Source organism: Choristoneura fumiferana, chromosome 6, assembly GCF_025370935.1.
Source record: "Choristoneura fumiferana chromosome 6, NRCan_CFum_1, whole genome shotgun sequence".
NCBI lineage: Eukaryota > Metazoa > Arthropoda > Insecta > Lepidoptera > Tortricidae > Choristoneura > Choristoneura fumiferana.
The window spans coordinates 3,112,442-3,131,008 of NC_133477.1; the positions used below are offsets into that span (position 1 = coordinate 3,112,442).

General features: G+C 37.2%; 1 protein-coding gene across 3 annotated transcripts; it reads right to left on the reverse strand.

The window, feature by feature from the left end:
* Positions 1-1,848: 1,848 nt before the first annotated feature.
* LOC141428836 (ionotropic receptor 75a-like) lies at positions 1,849-13,810 on the reverse strand. Of its 3 annotated transcripts, none has more exons than XM_074088868.1 (15): positions 13,654-13,810; positions 12,855-12,955; positions 12,262-12,448; positions 12,046-12,141; positions 11,575-11,654; positions 10,566-10,693; positions 10,009-10,066; positions 9,152-9,264; positions 8,345-8,553; positions 8,012-8,059; positions 6,381-6,565; positions 4,346-4,481; positions 3,102-3,264; positions 2,704-2,880; positions 1,849-2,056 (listed from the first exon to the last, which is right to left on the reverse strand). In XM_074088868.1, the coding sequence occupies exons 1-15, from the start codon at positions 13,790-13,792 to the stop codon at positions 1,999-2,001; spliced, it is 1,878 nt and encodes a 625-aa protein (XP_073944969.1). In that variant the 5' UTR covers positions 13,793-13,810; the 3' UTR covers positions 1,849-1,998. The 3 variants fall into 3 exon arrangements, with proteins under 3 accessions (XP_073944969.1, XP_073944966.1, XP_073944968.1); XM_074088865.1 differs by having other exon boundaries at positions 12,855-13,030; XM_074088867.1 differs by lacking the exon at positions 8,012-8,059 and having other exon boundaries at positions 12,855-13,030.
* Between the last annotated feature and the right edge of the window lie 4,757 nt (positions 13,811-18,567).

Sequence of the window (18,567 nt, forward strand, 5' to 3'; positions counted from 1 at the left end):
TGCAACGAACGACTTATTTGCATACGGGATGTTTAAGAGCTATTTTATTTAGTACCTGGGCGACCGTGCTTCGCTCGGGCTAAAATTTGGTGACGAGCTTTTCTCAGAGGTAAGACCAAGCTTACATACCAAATTTGGTGACGAGCTTTTCTCAGAGGTAAGACCAAGCTTACATACCAAATTTGGTGACGAGCTTTTCTCAGAGGTAAGACCAAGCTTACTTACCAAATTTGGTGACGAGCTTTTCTCAGAGGTAAGACCAAGCTTACATACCAAATTTGGTGACGAGCTTTTCTCAGAGGTAAGACCAAGCTTACATACCAAATTTCATTTAAATCTTTAGAGCCGTTTCCGAAATCCCCGAAATATTATAAATGCGAAAGTGTGTTTGTGTGTTTGTCCGTCTTTCACGCCGTAACGGAGCGACGGATCGACGTTATTTTTGGCATAGACATAGTTTATGGGCCCGAGAGTGACATAGGCTACTTTTTATCCCGGAAAAATGCAGTTCCCGAGGGAACAGCGCGCCATAACCGAATACCACGCGGGCGGAGCCGCGGGCAAAAGCTAGTAAAGAATTGCTCGTTTAAAGATACAACAAGTATTGATTGTTTTAAGGTGTAAGGCCCAGTTTTCACCAGAGATGTGTGAGGATGCGTTGCAAGGAATGTAGTTTTTATGAAACACACTAGAAATAAATCAATATATAAAATCAATCAATATAATAGAATCGCTTCATTTACCTCGCCTCGCTCCGCTCAGCTGTTTCCACCAGAGATGTGCTGTGCGAGGACAGGTAAATGAAGCGTTTCTATTGGTTCATGAATCATCATCATCATCATGATCTCAGCCTATATATGTCCCACTGCTGGGCACAGGCCTCCTCTCAGAACAAGAGGGCTTGGGCCATAGTTCCCACGCGGGCAGTGCGGATTGGGAGCTTCACACGCACCATTGAATTGCTTCGCAGGTTTGTGCAGGTTTCCTCACGATGTTTTCCTTCACCGCAAAGCTCGTGGTAAACTTCAAATGTAATTCCGCACATGAATTTCGAAAAACTCAGAGGTGCGAGCCGGGGTTTGAACCCACGACCCTCTGCTTGAGAGGCGATAGGTCAAACCACTAGGCCACCACGGCTTATATGGGGTTCATGAATAAAAAAACATTAAAACATTAAAAAAAAATCCGACTGCCTTTAAAAACTAAAAGGAAGAAAATAAGTCTAGTGGTCTAGAACTCTGTCATGGCGCTCATTTAAGGTTCAACAGTCGGGACCCATGACGCCATATTGAAATATTATATAATACCCTATGTCACTCCGACAGCTATGACGAATCCAATGATACCTCATATGTTACAATCCATCCAGCCGTTTAGGCTGCAGCGAGGACCAAAGAAATGGACATACATACCCACATACATGTGGGATCGTTTGAAGGAAACAAACTTTTCGAAAATAAATAAGAAAAAGTTTATTAAAAATTGAAACTAGTGAATACGAAAAAGAAACAATGAAAACAGAAAAGACAACTTGCGCATAGGCTCACCCGATCGTAACTCAACTTAAATCACTTTCACTCACTCCCTCGTCTCATTCACTCCACAATAAGTCTTCATTCATTCGGTCGCTCGTTTACATCTAATCATTCTAACATTAATCCACCCTCATTCCCACATACATACATACATACGCTCGAAAAACATAACCCTCCTTCGGGCAGTCGGGTAAAAACACATTCCTCGGAATACATCCTCGCACGTCTTTGGTGGAAAACGCAGCCGCAACATCACCCTGTAGATCTAACTTTATGTTCAGTGACATGTCTAACCAGATATAAAGGCGTGAAATATTTTCAGAAATGTTTATTTTTCTGATAAATTAAATACATTAAGCCAGACAGGAAACATAGTGAATACAACTCTTTTATAAGGTACCTACGTACGGTCTATAATCTGAAAGAGAAAAGTTCATTTATTAGGGTTAATCTTGAAACAAGTTCATTTAATCAAAATGTTATTCATCATCTTCAGTTTTGAATTGTTCCTGCTGATAAATCTGAAACAGAAAATAGTGACACTGTTTATCATTGCCATTATCAATTTATCATAACTGTAATAATAAATTTTGCAGGTGGTAGGACCTTGTGCAAGGTCCGCCCGGATTGCTACCACCATCTTGCTCGCTAATCCTGCCGTGAAGCAGCAGTGCTTGCACTGTTGTGTTTCGGCGTGGAGAGTAAGACAGCCGGTGAAATAACTGGCACTTGAGGTATTCCATCTTAGGCCTCTAGGTTGGCAACGCATCTGCAATACCCTGGTGTTGCAGTTGTCTATGGGCGGCGGTGATCTCTTACCATCAGGAGACCCACTTGCTCGTTTGCCATCCAGTCGAATAAAAAAAAATAAAAAAAATAACTAATTTGACTTTGTTTCATAAAAGGGCTACAAGAAAATCTACCACGGAAAACTAGTTCCCATATGGTGTAAATGGTAAATTATTGAAATGTGTAGCGAAATTGGGTAGTCCTATCATTCAGTTTATATATAATATCATAGATATGATATAAAAACAAACTTTATCGTGTCTTTATAGTCCAAAAATTTACCAAGTGTGCCAGGGTACGCGCAGCGTGCGACGAAATACTTATTATTAATTAAGTTATGACCGACTATTAACTAGTTAAGTCCACTGATTCCACTAACCTCTCTATCAGAAGTATGGTGGTTGACAGGAAAAAGCCAAAGGCAAGCAGCATGAAGGCAGGTGCAGCCCCTCCAAGCGCTAGGGCTCGCGGAGAACTGCCTCCACAGGTTATTTCAGGACTACTGGTACCACGTTGTATACGGGAGATAATGCCAGTCTCGAAGAGACGAAGAAGGCTGAACAAGATAAGGTTCATGCTTAGAAACGAAAGGATTACCCGAATCGTGCCAAGTCGAGCAAAACAAAAACAAAGGCACGGCCGTACCATACTTTTCTCGAAGCCATTCAGGCTATTTTTAACATAATTATTACTAAGTCGATGAAGCGTTGGTAAATTTAAACTAAATGCTATATATCTATGCTATATATAATATGCTAAACATTTATTATTACTTACTTCCAATTGAAGAACTCTTTATACGGACTGTCCTTTGGTACAGCGGCGTAGAGTTCAGTCTTTTCCATGGACTCTAGCGAGCCAAGCTCACATAGCTCACTCTGCGAGAACGTCTTAGAGATAAGGCTATTAGCATTGTATACTTCGGTGTGGTAAGCAAATCCTGAAACAGATGGAGAGCAGAAGGATTTGGTTATATTTCTTAACGCCAGGGCGCTCGCGATTGCATACGCTATCACTTTCTGTTCAACTGACAACCGTGTGAGTGTGACAGAAAAAAGTAATGAAAACGATTGTGATTCCAAGTGTGTAAACAATAAGCTTTATTCTCAAAGTACAATACAAATATTCTTTATTATTTTTTATCTATCTGTCTGTGTTTTTATCTATCCGTCGGTGTTCTCTAGTTGAAACAAATAGAAACTGACATAAAACCACGAAATTTGCCCAAAAAGACCTCATATCACGGCCTATTGGGGCTTATGCCTTATTTACCACGTGGGATTGGAACCACACACACACACACACACACACACACACACACACACACACACACACACACACACACACACACGCACGCACGCACACACGCACGCACGCACGCACGCACGCACGCACGCACGCACGCACCCACACACACACACACACACACACACACACACACACACACACACATAATATGACGTTTTCCTTCACCGCAAAGCTCTTGTTAAATTTCAAACTGTAATTTCGCATACGACTTTACTAACTACTACAGAGTCTAACATTTGCACATAGCACAAGCCCATAGAAGCCGCCATTAACGAAAAATAAAGACTCGAACTTTAAGCATTAATTTTCTTCCAGTTCGAAACATAAGACTTACATTTAATTCGGCATAAAGAATCCCATTCATTATCCAACAGCAACGGAGACGTTCGCCCAATACTATTCACGAACACCAAAGCATTTTATTCAATAAAAACATCCGAGTATCCCGCCCAATTTAAACTTTGCACAATTTACTCGAAGTTCTCCATACAGGCCCTATTATACTAGGAAGTGCAAAATTCGAACTTCGTATCTTGCTGTCTCGCAGATGCTTATATTATTTAACACGAGAGTGAGAGGGACGGTATGATGCGAACTTCGATTTTCGAATTTCGTAGTAGCCCCACAGTTCTTTACAATTTACGGGCGAGGCGGGGCTTAGCAAAACTAGATTTAAATAACAGGTAATAAGGGCGTTTGTTAAATAAACCTACCTCCAGCTTTTACCATCTCGATGCCCTCGTCCAGAGGTATCAGCAAAGGCGCTCCCACTTTTTTATTGAATACTTTATATCTGCGTAATTTGTCTTCTGCTTCGGCGTTTTTCTTGTTGAAGTAATATGTTGGATTCTGGAATTTAAATATAAGCAAAATTAAGATTGAAAATACAAACTGAAATATAGATGCACAGAAAAACCAGAAAAATAAGACCATCACTGGGAATCGAACTCAGGTCCTCGGTATTCCGTACCGCGTGCTATACCGCTACACCACTGATGGTCAACGGTACAGACACGAATTTCCCCCATGCACCTCATATCTCAGCTTGTGTGTTTCTTATTTTAGCCACTTAAGCAGTGACGCTAGCGACATCTATACCGTAGCCAAATCGAGAAACTTTTTTCGGCACTCCATTGGAACTAACCGCTCACCCGGACAAGAGATGTCGTTACTAAGCAATCAAATTAAGATTGAAGAAAAGCAAAAATATTAAATTAATAACCAACAAAAAGTTGAAAAAACCCCGAATTAGTCACTTCAAAGTTCAATATCTCAAAAACGGCTAAACCGATTTTGATAAAACATGTCTAAGAACCATCGTTAGAAAACCTGCTATCAAATAAAAAAACTGCATTCAAATCGGTCCACCCGTTTAAGAGCTACGGTGCCACAGACAGACCGACAGACAGACACACACACACAGAGAGACACACAGAGAGACACACAGACATACAGACACACAAACACACATAGCGGTCACACTTATAACACCCCTCTTTTTATTTTTTTTATTCGACTGGATGGCAAGCGAGCAGGTGGGTCTCCTGATGGTAAGAGATCACCACCGCCCATAGACACCTGCAACACCAGGGGGATTGCAGATGCGTTGCCAACCTAGAGACCTAAGATGGGATACCTCAAGTGCCAGTAATTTCACCGGCTGTCTTACTCTCCACGCCGAAACACAACGAGGATTAGCGAGCAAGATGGTGGTAGCAATCCGGGTGGACCTTGCGCGAGGTCCTACCACCTGACTACCTCTTTTTGCGTCGGGGTTAAAAACAATGACGGTTACATCCGACCTTATGATAGCGACGTCTCTGCAACAAATGAGTGTTCATATATCTTCTCCACCTCCAAACTGTAAGAACACAAATCATACAAACCCAACTATCACCACGACCACTTGACATACACTGACCGTTACGAACTCAACCGGGTTCATCCTCAGAGCAGCACAAGCGTTCACCATGCTTCCAGATGTTAGATGAATTATTATTAGGTAATTTTTATGGAATAAATTATTGTCAAAATTATTACTTTTGCTTCTTTACAAGGCTTTATTTTACTTCAAATGTATTTGTAGCTATCCGATTGAGTTGAAATTTAGTATAGTCATGTAAATAACGAGTATATTAATGTGTCTGAGTATTTATGTGTTATGTAGCGTATGTTATGTTTTATGTATGTGTATGCTTGTAATTGCCTCTATGTGTGCCTGTTTTCCATATCGCTTAATATTGTGGTGTACAATAAAGAATCATTGTATTGTGACAATCAATACAATACAATACTATTAGCTCTTTATCATAATAATCTAATAAAGAAAATTCCATGGTAATATCGAGAAAAAAATTACCAATATATTATTTTATAGATCTAACTAACTGCATACGAAAACACACACACACACACATACAAATTTACAACATTAGCAGGATAAACGTTTTTGGGTCAATCAACTATTTTACCGACACTTTGGGCGTCTCCTGCGTTACCTAAATTTATTGTCTCTGGCGTTACCAAAAAATCGTACTTCCAACAAGATATTTCACTATTTAACAGCTTAAACTTACGTAGGATGGCATGTATTCATGTACACCATCCTTATTAAATTACAGAAAAAGCATGTTTACTTAGTACTTACAAAAAAAAAAATGAAAAATGTCGCGGACAGATTAGTGTCGGTAAAAAAGTTGATTGGCCTTTTAAACCTTTAAACTGTCTTTTATAAATATGCATAAGTACCTGCAACCATGAACGAGTGTATCCTATATCCTGAAATATTAGAGACAGGGAGCTCTCCAAGAGCTCCTCCAAGGAGTTGATGGAAGGTGGTGGTCCGTTCAGCAGCCAGCTGACCACGCTGCTGGTGTAGTAGTTGAAGATAAGAACACAGGATGCTCCGGTCACTAGCACAGCTAGCTGCCGAGCTGTGGAAGCAAAGACCAACATATAGTTTGACGACCAGATGGCGTAGTGGTTAGAGAACCTGACTACGAAGCTTGAGGTCCCGGTTCGATTCCGTGTCGGGCAGATATTTGTATGAAAAAATACGAATGTTTGTTCTCGGGTCTTGGGTGTTTAATATGTATTTAAGTATGTATCTATCTAAATAATTATATTTATCCGTTGCTTAGTACCCATAACACAAGCTTTGCTATAAGCTTACTTTGGGACTAGGTTAATTGGTGTTAATTGTCCCGTTATATTATTTATTTATTTATTTATTTATTTATTAGTGTAAGCTTTCCTAAATTGTACTTGTTCCTGAAGGGTACCCTATTTCGTGAAACTGCAGTTGCGATGCGAGTGATAGGAAACGGAACTACCTAACTACGAATCATACCAATTTTATTAATGCGAAAGTGTGTGTGTGTGTGTGTGTGTGTTACTCCTTTACGCTTAAACAGCTGACGGATTTGGATGAAATTTTGTATGTTGATAGCTGGACATCTGGAATAACACATAGGCTACTTTTTATCCCGATATTCCCACGGGATAAAATCTCAAAAAGAACCGCTGGGCTTAGTTATCAAATTTGGCATGGTTGTTTTTAATGCAACATCAATGAAACCACGATGTAAATTTGGGAATTCCCACGGGAATTTTGTGAAATCTGTGAATTTCAAGTGTAAGTGCCGGATCGAATAATTTACGCGTGCTAAGCCGCGGGTAAACATTAGTAAATAATAATTATTACTTAAGTATTATTTATTCGCAGTGTACTACTGTTTGCAATGTAACGTCGCTCCGGCAAAAAGTATTAAAAAAGTAAGTAATTTACCTGTTTTAGAGTAAAATTTTTGGTTGATTCATAAGGCTTAATACGCGAATTAATGTATGCCAATTCATTTTGATTGGCATGACAAATAAGTAAGATGAGCCTTTTGTCTTTGATGACTTATTTCTTAAGTGTTTTTATAATACACTATTTTTTATCCTCGGCTTCGCACGCGTAATTCATGATCCGCCAGCTGTTGAAATTCCGGATTGTTATTACGTATTCCTCTGGGAATTCCCAAAAAAATCACATGCTATGATCTGAATCCAGCGATTGTCGACATTCCTTTATATACATTATCGAATATCCGTCACACACGCACACACACACACACACACACGCACACACATATATATTCACAAACTTTCGCATCTATAATATTAGTAGGATTGTATAAGTAAGTAGTTCCTTCATTTAGATTTCTTCTTAGGTCTCATATTCATGAGAAGATTAAAATAACAGTCTATGATGTCACAGTTTGCTGGTGCCTTTAAATATTTAACTCCCTTAAATACGAACTGGCTTTAGTATCATTAAACCAAATTACTTATATGATATTCTATTAAAACTTTCATAGAACATCTTGTCACTATACCTGAAGATGGTCGTGTTAAACCTTCGTTTCCAATATTATCTTCATAAACTGAAAAAATAAAGGTTGAATTTGCCTTTAATAATGCACCTGTATGGTTTAAGGTACTTAAAAGACATAAAACAATGAGGGTTTTCACAGAGGCGATGTATCGCTAGATGGCGTTAGTATCGTGAGATCCATTTGACGTTTGACGTTTGCTTGCGATTGGCTCATTTAGTTATTTAACCAATCGCGAGCAAACGTCAAACGGACCTCACCATATAACGCCATCTAGCGATATTTCGCCTCTGTGAAAACCCTCATTGCAATAAACCACAAAAAAAAATTGCATACATTGCTGACAAAACGTAGCTATGACAGAGAACACCGCATACTGAATCGACGATGGACGTCGTTCCAACTTAGCTGTCAGGAAAAGCACGAAACAGCATAGGATAATGACTGCTGTCACGCATCCCCATGCCCCAGGGGTCAATGGCCGCAGGAATTGGTTCTCGAATTTTCCAGGGCCCGTAGTTGGGATCCGATAGTAATACCTTGTCCTGAAATAAAAATAGCAACTTGTACTTATTAAAAGAAAATTTTACAATTTTTTTTAGTTCATTACTACAGAGGCCGGGAAGTTAGGGGTTGCCGGACGAATACATGTAGACGGTTGAGCGTCGTAGAACTAAATCCCCGTTATACTTCGTTTTATTTAGCATTAGAAAAAGGGTAAACAATCTTGATAGTTATTTTTATTGAAAAACGTTTTTTAAAAAATAGGTAACTATTACTTATGATACCAAAAGCATCTTTGCTAATTGTTACTATTTGCTGTGACTTATTTTTCAAAAGTGTTTTTCAATAAAAGACACGTCAAGATCGCTTACTTTCTTTCTAATGCAAAAAAAAAACAAAATATAGACTCAGGCGGTTAGTTATTGTAAGATTTGCTGTCTAACTAGTCATAATGAACTGATTTAGTTGAGTGAGGGACGCGTTAAGCTATGCTAAGCTAACTTAGACAAGCTCTGTTTTTAAAAACGTCTAGCCGCTTAGGCTGCAGAGAGGATAAAACATACATACAAACATATATACAAGCACGAAAAACAGAGCCTTGTAAAAAAACCTTGTATAATAGCTTGTAATGGTACTAACTCGATGGACGTCAATGGTGGAAGTAACATGCCAACTCTTTGAAAGATCTCAGGAGTCACGCGGAGCAATGGCGTAAGATCTTGTTCCTTGAAGTACAAAGAATTAGCAACAACCTGAAACATATCAAACGCCGCAAATATACAGGGCTCTCTAAAGACTACATTATATTTGTAGCTTTTGCTGTTGAAACTTTGGGTCCGTGGAGCTCGGACGATCACAAACTTGTTGAACAAATAAAAATAAAAAAATCGAAATCACCAATGAACATAGGGCTGGTGAATTTCTCGTCCAACGTATTGGGATCGCGAACCAGCGCGACAAAGGAAGCCAGCCTCATGGGTGCTCTTCCTCAGGGACAAGATTTGGGGGAGTTGTATATAGGTATAGTTAAGTTAAAATAAAAAACATTTTAGGACATCGGAGTACTCCGTACCGTTATATTACCTTTATAAATGTGAAAGCGACTCTGGTGTCTGTCTGTTACCTCTTCACACTTAGGCAGTATTTCCACCGGATATTGTGCTAAGCGAGGATAGGTAAATGAAGGGTTTCTATTGGTTCATGAAAAACACATTCCTCGCACATCTCTGGTGGTCTCTGGTGGTCGCAGTCTCAACCGAGTTGATGAAATAGGTACGAAAATAGTGTAAAATTATTGAAAAGACAAAAAAATATAGTTTTAAGCCCGGATAATCGCGTAGTTTCCGCGAGATAGCGAGAAAAAAATTCTCACGCAGACAAAGTTGCGTGAAAAAGCTAGTAACTTATAAACAAAAAACAAAAAATAAGTGTTATGCAAACTATAATTAACTACGAAAAGATAAAAATATAGGAAATTAAAAATATCAATAACAAACCCTTGAGCTGTTTTTATTAAAATCGCCAATCCACCTGTCCACAATTGTGTAATTAAATCTGGAAAAAATAGCAATAAAACTGAAGTAACCAAATACTAAGTCGCGTTTAATAAATTACTAATAACTGCCCAATTATGTCTAATGCCATGTCTAAAGCAAAGCTGGTAGAAGCGTCGAAAGAAGGTTTATTGACAGGCAAAATATCGCTAAATGTCGTTGTCGCTAGATGTCGTTGTCCGTTTGACGTTAGGTACAGTCTATTTTGCCATTGGCTCATTTAGTTATTTAAATAATCACAAATGTCATATTGGTAATTTTTAATAACTAAATGAGCAAGACTGTAACGTCAAACTGACTTATCGCAAGTATTTCATAAAATTCCCGTGGCAATGAGGGCTTCATGATAGGCGAAGCGGTATTTCACCTATCACGAAACCCTGTTTGCCACGTGAATTTTGTTAAATTCAATTTAATCGCTAAATCCAATGGTTAATGCCAGCGATATCGCAGATAAAGGCTTGTCTAATTAACCTTCAAAATTAAAACCTGTCAATTACCTGATGTTGTGCAAATGTTTCAGTTCTTCTAATACCCTGAGGCTTGTTGTAGTTATGATGGCTACACCTGCCGCAGGATGGCTTCCGATAAGCATGTCAACGTTAAATATTTCAGGGGGAGTTGACATCTAAAATAACAGACGGTTAAATTAACATGATCATTTGTCTTCTTAGAGATTGATATTACATGATTCTCCCCGTTTAAATTTTTATTTTAAACAATGTTATTAGGATTCCGTCGTTCTACAAGGAACCCGTATAGTTTCACAATTTCTGTTCGTCTATCCGCAATTTAGCTTACGGAAGCGCTAGTGTTGTTTGTGTTAGAAAAATTGAATTCTATATGAGTATGTACAGAATGGAATTTTTAAACGCTGCCTGGATGTAAAAATCTCGCAATACTGAAGATTTGAAACATTAATGTGCTTATAAAAGTTTTTTTTATATTATTTTTAATTTTATTTTATTTACCATTTTGATAAAAGAGACTTGATCCTTATGGTCAATCTTATCTATTTCTGCCATTAAAGTGAAAGGTTGTGCTTTTTTGTTTTTTACTACATATATTCGATCCCTGGGTGTGGCAATTTGTGTTTGCAATAATTTTTGACAGATTTTTTTCTTTTCAATAGTAAGGTGACCCGGGGCTATTGTAAATAGTTGGGGGAATATTGTATATGATCTGTCTGATGGCGTCCTTACGTCGCCATGTTCATGTGTATTGTGAGAAGACAGTCTTCTGGCGAACACAACGTAAAATGGCCGAGAAGAACATGGCGTCGTAAGGACGCCATCAGACGGCTCAGATACAATATCCCCCCAGCTACAAACAGCCCCGGGTCACCTTACCAAATGAAATATTTCCTTTTAGTAAATTTTCCCATCTTCGGCATTTACATTTTTACTTTCAAGAACAGTTAAAAATTGCCAATGGAAATTAAATTTTGGAAAAAAAAATTTCTCCACTTTGCTTTAATTACATAAACTATTCTAATGTAGGTATACTTACAACCGCGACTACGTTTAAAGAAGATTGATTGAAATTCCACCGCCGATAGTATTTGTATCCGTTCAACTGAGATTCCAAAGCTTTAAAATACGAGTATACATGAAAATAAAGATGAAAATGTTTTAATCTAGACACTTTATAATAAACAACTTATTTCTGTCTAGCCTAGCCGGCTTTGTCTAAATTTTATATTACATGGATGTGTGAATCCTTCTGAATATTTGCTTGTTGTGCAGTTGATTTCTATTTTTTATTTATTTGTTTCGTGTGCTACGTTTTGTCACACTTCTGTATTTTTTTTTTGTTTTATTTAATTTTACATATTTTTTAAACCACTGCACTTTTATTATATGGTGCTGTATTATTGCAATTGAATATTGTAGTTTCTCAAAAATAAAGATTCTCTATTTCATAAAAAAATCCGCTTGAATTTATGGATTCTAATTTGAAGCAAAAATGACTCAAGTTTACCTAATTTATTGTTCCACGATCCAATTTTATTGATGATCGTATTTCCACCACGAATTTTCCCATAGCTGTAGACTTCGTAAATATTATTTTCAGGCCCTGTAAATATTGTAAAATTACCATAAAACCGTACTATGGTAAATATTTAGTAATAGGTTTTTTTTTGAAACAAATTTCTACGGCCAAAAACAAAATTCATAGTTCATTTTTACTTCTTACCTTTCTGCAAAGACAGAGTGACATCAGCATCTATGCTTAGGTTCAGCCTTTGGACTGCATTGCTCAGCCAGGATAAATTTCCGTTTGTTTCACATTCATAAGAATCACTTGTGATATTAGACATCCAGGCATCGTTGTCAACTATCAACCATTTGTGGTTTCCGTCAAAGTAACTGTTTTCGGAAGCCTTTAATATGAGAAATCAACGTATGAAAATATATTATTAAGTCCCCAGTACGCTCGCGTCCCCATACAAGTTGATTTCGTTCTAATTTACAAGCAGCACTACAGAGCAAAACGAAACTTTGCAACTAAAATGGGAGCAGCCAATGTAACGGAAAAAAACAATAACGAATTTGCATTTCACATACAAAATTCAAAATTGATGTGATTTTATTTTGTTACATTGAATATGAACGAAAACTAATTATAAGCATCAAAATAGCTGCTCCCATTATAGTCGCAAAGTTTTATTTTGTTCAGTGTGTTGTTTGTAAATTAGAACTACTTTTGTATGAGAATGCGATCAGCGGCGAGCGTACTGGCGGCTCATAAATTTCGGGTGAGAGAACTAATACAAAAAAAATACTTACGAATAACAAGACGTCTTCGAAAAGCGGACATTTCGTGTCTATGAAGACGCCAATGGCTGTGTATTTTTGTATCAAACATGCCCTTGCTGCATCAGAGTAATCTGATGATTCATCAATTGATACACTTGACATAGTAATTGATAATTTTGAAGCACTGCTAGCAAACTTTTGATCCCCTGAATTAGGATTAGTGATATAGGGTAGGGTATAGGGTAATTTTCACTTATATTTATTTCTTAACACACTTGGTAGTTAATAAATTACCTAATCACGACTTATTGCTAAAATAAAAGCTTGTAAAAATATTTGGATGGTTTGTCGCGAAGATTGCCACGTTGCAGCGGCCGCGGTCACGTGTAGGGATATAAATCGTTAATAAGTACAATTTGGTACTTAATGTTAATAATTTAATAATAAAAAAATATACATATAACCGAGCTGTTTTCAGGATTTTTGTAAATGTAATCTTTATAGAACGCAGTGGGTTAGTTTCTTCAGTTTAATTAAACACACACAAACATCACGCCTGTATTCCCAAATGGGGTAGGCAGAGCACACGAAACGTTACCGCTTCGGAGCCACTTTTAGCAATTTTAGGTTTTGGGTTTGAGTTTTCAGTTTAATAGCAAGTCGTAAAAAATATTGTACCAGAAGTAAAATCACTTTATTAGGAGAAATAAATATTTTGGAAAACGATACAATAAGCTACTTATATGTAATTCGAATAGAGAAAGTACCTGATGTGCTGTTAAATATAACATTAAAAATATTGATAAATTCATTTGTAAAGAAAACTCACAGGTCTTATTTCCACACGTGAGCAAACAAATAAATTTCACATCTTTTGTTGTGAAGAAATCTAAAGAAAAATCTATGAAATTTTGCTGTAATCCCCAAACTTTCGTGACAAAGAAAAGCAACAGAATGTTTGGAAGCATCTTCTTAGAAAGTTCTGAATGCTTTGACCGGATTCCTGATCCTATTGTCTTGTTATAGTTTCGTGTTATTACTTTATGATAGGTATTTTACGATGTTGTATCATCTATTCAAGTACAGTTTACTCCCAAAAAATACAGCTTTAATTTTTCACAGAAAATTAAGTTTTTAAACGACTGTCCGGAGATAGGACAGTATTATTTTTAGCTATTTTAAATTACAGCCTCGGAATTCATATTGTCGTAATAAAAAATGTCGCCAATAATGTAAGGTTACAATGAATTTGGAATAGGTATTTATTAATAGCTCATTATATTAAACGTTTGTCAATTTGTGGCTGTTTCTCTACTTTAGTACACAAAAGAGTTTACATACGTCTACTTACAAATTAAACGTTATATTTTTTTTTCAAGGTACATAAATATGTTAGCCCTAACGTGATGTAAATACATCAACAAATCAGGAGCAAATGCTCCTGACTATACCAGATACATCAATAATTTCCCCTTCAATTGTTTTGTCACAATCACTCAACCTGTCAAATTGAAACGGTATAAAGTGAAATGGTCCAATTTTCGAGACATTCCTTTCTTTGATGTTTTTATTATTGCTTCGTTAGGTACTTAGATGGATGAATAATTTAGTAATTAGACTGATTTGCTTTGCTTAGAGCAGGTGTACAAATCATATACGTTACATAATAATATGTCGTCTATTTATGTTTGCCAATCTGAAACTACAGATTGTCTTTCTAGATTTAATAACACAGAACGATTAGAGTTCAAATACAGAAGATTTAAAAATCAATGTTAAAACTATTGATGAAAGTTGATCAAAGTTGTAGAAAACAAAGACCATCCTAACTAGTTTTAAAACAGCATGTATCTCTAAATTAATAATCTTACAAAGAGATCTTTACTCAATTGGCCTCAAGGTTCAGTTTTAATTGTAGTAAGTAGCAATTTTATTTAACCTTCCACGGGTAGGTACTGCCTTTTCGCAACGTAACGTTTGGCAACCTGTTTCATTTCGTAACTTTTCATTTCGCAAACTCTAAAACAGTAAATATTTTAGGATTTATTTCAGGGCCATCGTGTATTTTAGGTTAGGTTAGGTTAGTTTTATAAAAATCCTGAAATATTTACAGTTTCAGAAATATTAAACAGTTGGGAAATGAAAAGTTGCGAAATGAAACAGGTTGCCAAACGTTATTTGCCGAAACATTAGTAAACCATTTTTCCATGTTGTCACGAATAAACATGTTCTTTCTTCTTTTTTTTTATGGGCGCCCTGGTCAATAGTAGTGATCTGGGTAATATTAACTGTAAAAATGGGTTTTTAACCTTAATATAAGTTGGTTTTAGTTTTATTTTTCTCGTCTTTTATGATAACCTATTTGATAATTTGTCTAAGTTGTCACGTTTAGCGGCTAGTGGGGTAGCTTGTAGGAGAGAAAGTAAACAATGAAGGCTCTGAAGTCACGATATGATCAATTGTTTAAAAAAATAGGCTCTTACAGTACGTGGCATGAGACTTCAGGGTGAAGGTTCGTACAAGTGGTATATTTTGGGTGTGAAGAAATGATACCTTATGAGAAAAAAAAATTTTTTTTCAAGTATGTACGGATACATGTTTTATTCGCGTTTTTATAGAGTACATATTCCCGTACACGTGGAACAAAGTTAGCACTTTTTAATGTTCAAGCCACGTCTTGACAGCTGTCAAACTGACCAAGGAGGGTTGCCCGCGAACCGGAGGGAGCCTTAATTTCGTGCAAAGTTTAATGTTAACAAGTTTAACGACACTGACATTCCATTTTCCGAGTGAAATTAATTAAAGGTACCCAGAAGGTGCGGGATGGAGGCGTGCCCTTGCATATTCCCGCCGCTAAAGCTTAGGGCTTGTAGCTTGGTCACGACTACGCGCGAGCGGCGTGCGAGCGTTTTACTCAGCGTAAAGGTGCTGACAAACTTAAGCATTCATTTCTAATGAGAGTTCAAGCGAATGTTAATTACAGGTAAAAGCTTTATAAAATAAAGTGCCTGGGCGACCGAGCTTTGCTTGGGCTAAAACTTGATAATAAGCGTTTTTCCAGAGATACGACCACCCACCCACGTTTTAGCAACTCCGCAATGGTTTTAATATACCTACCCAACGATACCCCACAATAAAGGGTTAGTCGAGAAAAAAAAAACACCCCAATTACAGCTTTCTAGTACTAACGGTCTCTGAGCTTACCAGCGGACAGACAGACGGACAGACATGGCGAAACTATAAGGGTTCCTAGTTGACTACGGAACCCTAAAAACAGCCATGTGCGAGACGGATTCGTGCAGCGCTACTGCAAAAATTGTAAACGGCCGTACTCATAAAATTCCGTGAGTTATTATATTGGTTGATGGCGATAACCTAAGTAGGTATTTAAAATGTATCTAATAAATAACTAATTTGTTACGTATTAACTGAAATAAATCTTTTATGAACATTACAAAGGTTAAGTAATTTATCATGGGAAAGTCTAGAGTTCCTTCGGGACACAGACGAAGTTATGAAGTCACATAGGTACCAAAGACATGCCGTGACTCTTCTGAGCTTTAATAGTAGATTATTGTCGTGGCCTGGAAGTAGGCAATTGCTGGCTGAGTATGAGTATTAAACGGACGAGCTTGCGAGTCCGTTTAACTAATACGAAGCCAGCAATTGCTATTCCAGCCAAGACTAATATAAAGCTTTTCTCAAAAATGGTGAATAATTCTGAAATAGAATAAACACTTTCTCAAAATATATTGTAAAGTTTAATTTTATTCCAATATTTTTCTTATGCTTTCCCGCCTTTTTTCATTAAAAATAAACTGCAGGTGTATTTTTCCACCGAAAACACCACAAGCTATTTCAGACCCAATAGAAAAAGTCCGGAGTTCCAACAAAATATCTGATACCGGCCATTAGACTTGGCTGTATACGACTTGTGCCAACATTAACATGGTCTTTTAAACTTAAAAAAAAATGTGACTGATTGCAGGCGCGCTAATTCATTATTGTCGAGGTAGCGCGCCTGCAATCTTTTTAACTTTTTAATTTTTAGCTGACCATAAATTATGCACTTCACCTTCTGATATGTAAAGAATAATGTCAACTTTTACGGACATTTTTGAGAAAAAATAATTAAATGCTTTACGATATAGCCGCATCCTTATTCAAAAGCTTTTCTCGACCGCGCGTTACGCTCTAGAACATATTTCACGTTTTTAGGGTCCTCTCAATTTATGGGAACCCTTGCATAATTATGTTATGATAGTCCTACGGACAAACCCCTTGGATGGTGCAATTTATGAAAATAAAAGGGAACAAGTTTAACGAAGTGAAAGTCTTGTGTAAAGTTTAGTTTATTTCCACATTATGGCTATTTAGCAATAATTATATTAGAATTACCCGTGTGGTGCCGGGTAAGAATAGCACCTCCCCCTTTCTTCCTGTGGGTGTCGTAAGAGTTGACTAAGGGAACAGGGTTGAAGTGTGTTGTGGGCGATGGGCTAGCAACCTGTCACTGCGATATCACATTTTGTCCATCTTTTATACCCACATTTATGCTAAAAGTGGTACTGGAACACAAGTTTCACGTGCTCTGCCTACCCCTTTTAGGGATAAAGGCGTGAATGTATGTATGTAAATTCAATAAATTAGATAATATCTAGGTTTTTTTTTTATTCGACTGGATGGAAAACCAGCAAGTGGGTCTCCTGATGGCAAGAGATCACCAACGCCCATTTAACAGATGAATCAGAATCAGAATATTTTTATTGCATAACTGTGTAACTTAGATGGTACATAGTACATAGATGCAAGAGTTCGTATCCGTCGTGTCTTATTACGTGACCCAGATAGGCAACTATAGCGTTGACCTAAAATAATTTCTTTGCTCACCCGTGACCAAAGAACAAACCGTGAACCGTGAGCAAAGAAATACTTTTAGTTCATTGATATGAACCTCCGCAAAGTATCGCTTGATTCAATAAAACTATATACCGTTTTTAACCCCCTACGCAAAAAGAGGGGTGTTATAAGTTTGACCGCTATGTGTATCTGTCTGTGGCTCCGTAGCTCTAAAACAGGTGGACCGATTCGAATGCTGTTTTTTATTTGAAATTTGGTTTTCTAGCAATGGTCTTAGACATGTTTCACCAAAATCGGTTTAGATAGATAAGACTAATAATTAATATGACTAACCTTGTTTTGGATTGTAAGACAAAGCAGCAAGACTCGTTACGAGTACAAAGGCCCAAATAGTTAGTAGAATGCCGATTCATCGCATTGCTAGATCGATTGTACGGTGACCACGACTAACGGGGTTAGGGGAGAGTCTCCTTTAAACAGATATAATGGAACATTTGGAAATATCTTTAACATACCGTAAAACAGGGTTACTTTAAAATGCAGGAGGGTACTTTGGAAAACAGTTTTTACGCCATGTCCTTATTTTTTTAGACCATATTATTATGTGGCAGTGAAATACCTTCCTTCATAAATTACCTAAGTTATACTTCATCTTCTCAATCGAGGTAGGAATATTTGCGTTTTTATAACGATTCTAAATCTATCAAAGTAGCCCCATTTTTTTTAAAGTAACCCCGGTTAACATTAAGTGCCTTCATTTATAGTCGTTTAAAATCCATAACATTTTACCTAAAATTACTTGTTTTTTTATAAAGACATGTCGGTTTTCCGTTGCCTTTCACACTGCAGTGCTAGAGTCCAAATGTCATAGTTCGCAACAGAG

What these genes read in the sequence shown, in the direction of transcription:
- LOC141428836 (XM_074088865.1), bottom strand. Translation starts at nt 13,792, where the DNA reads ATGCTTCCAAACATTCTGTTGCTTTTCTTTGTCACGAAAGTTTGGGGA. An exon ending in ACACTCGTTCATGGTTGCAG is followed by an intron (nt 4,482 to 6,380) that starts GTACTTATGCAT and finishes TTTAAATTCCAG; the next exon opens with AATCCAACATATTACTTCAA. An exon ending in CGAGATGGTAAAAGCTGGAG is followed by an intron (nt 3,265 to 4,345) that starts GTAGGTTTATTT and finishes CATCTGTTTCAG; the next exon opens with GATTTGCTTACCACACCGAA.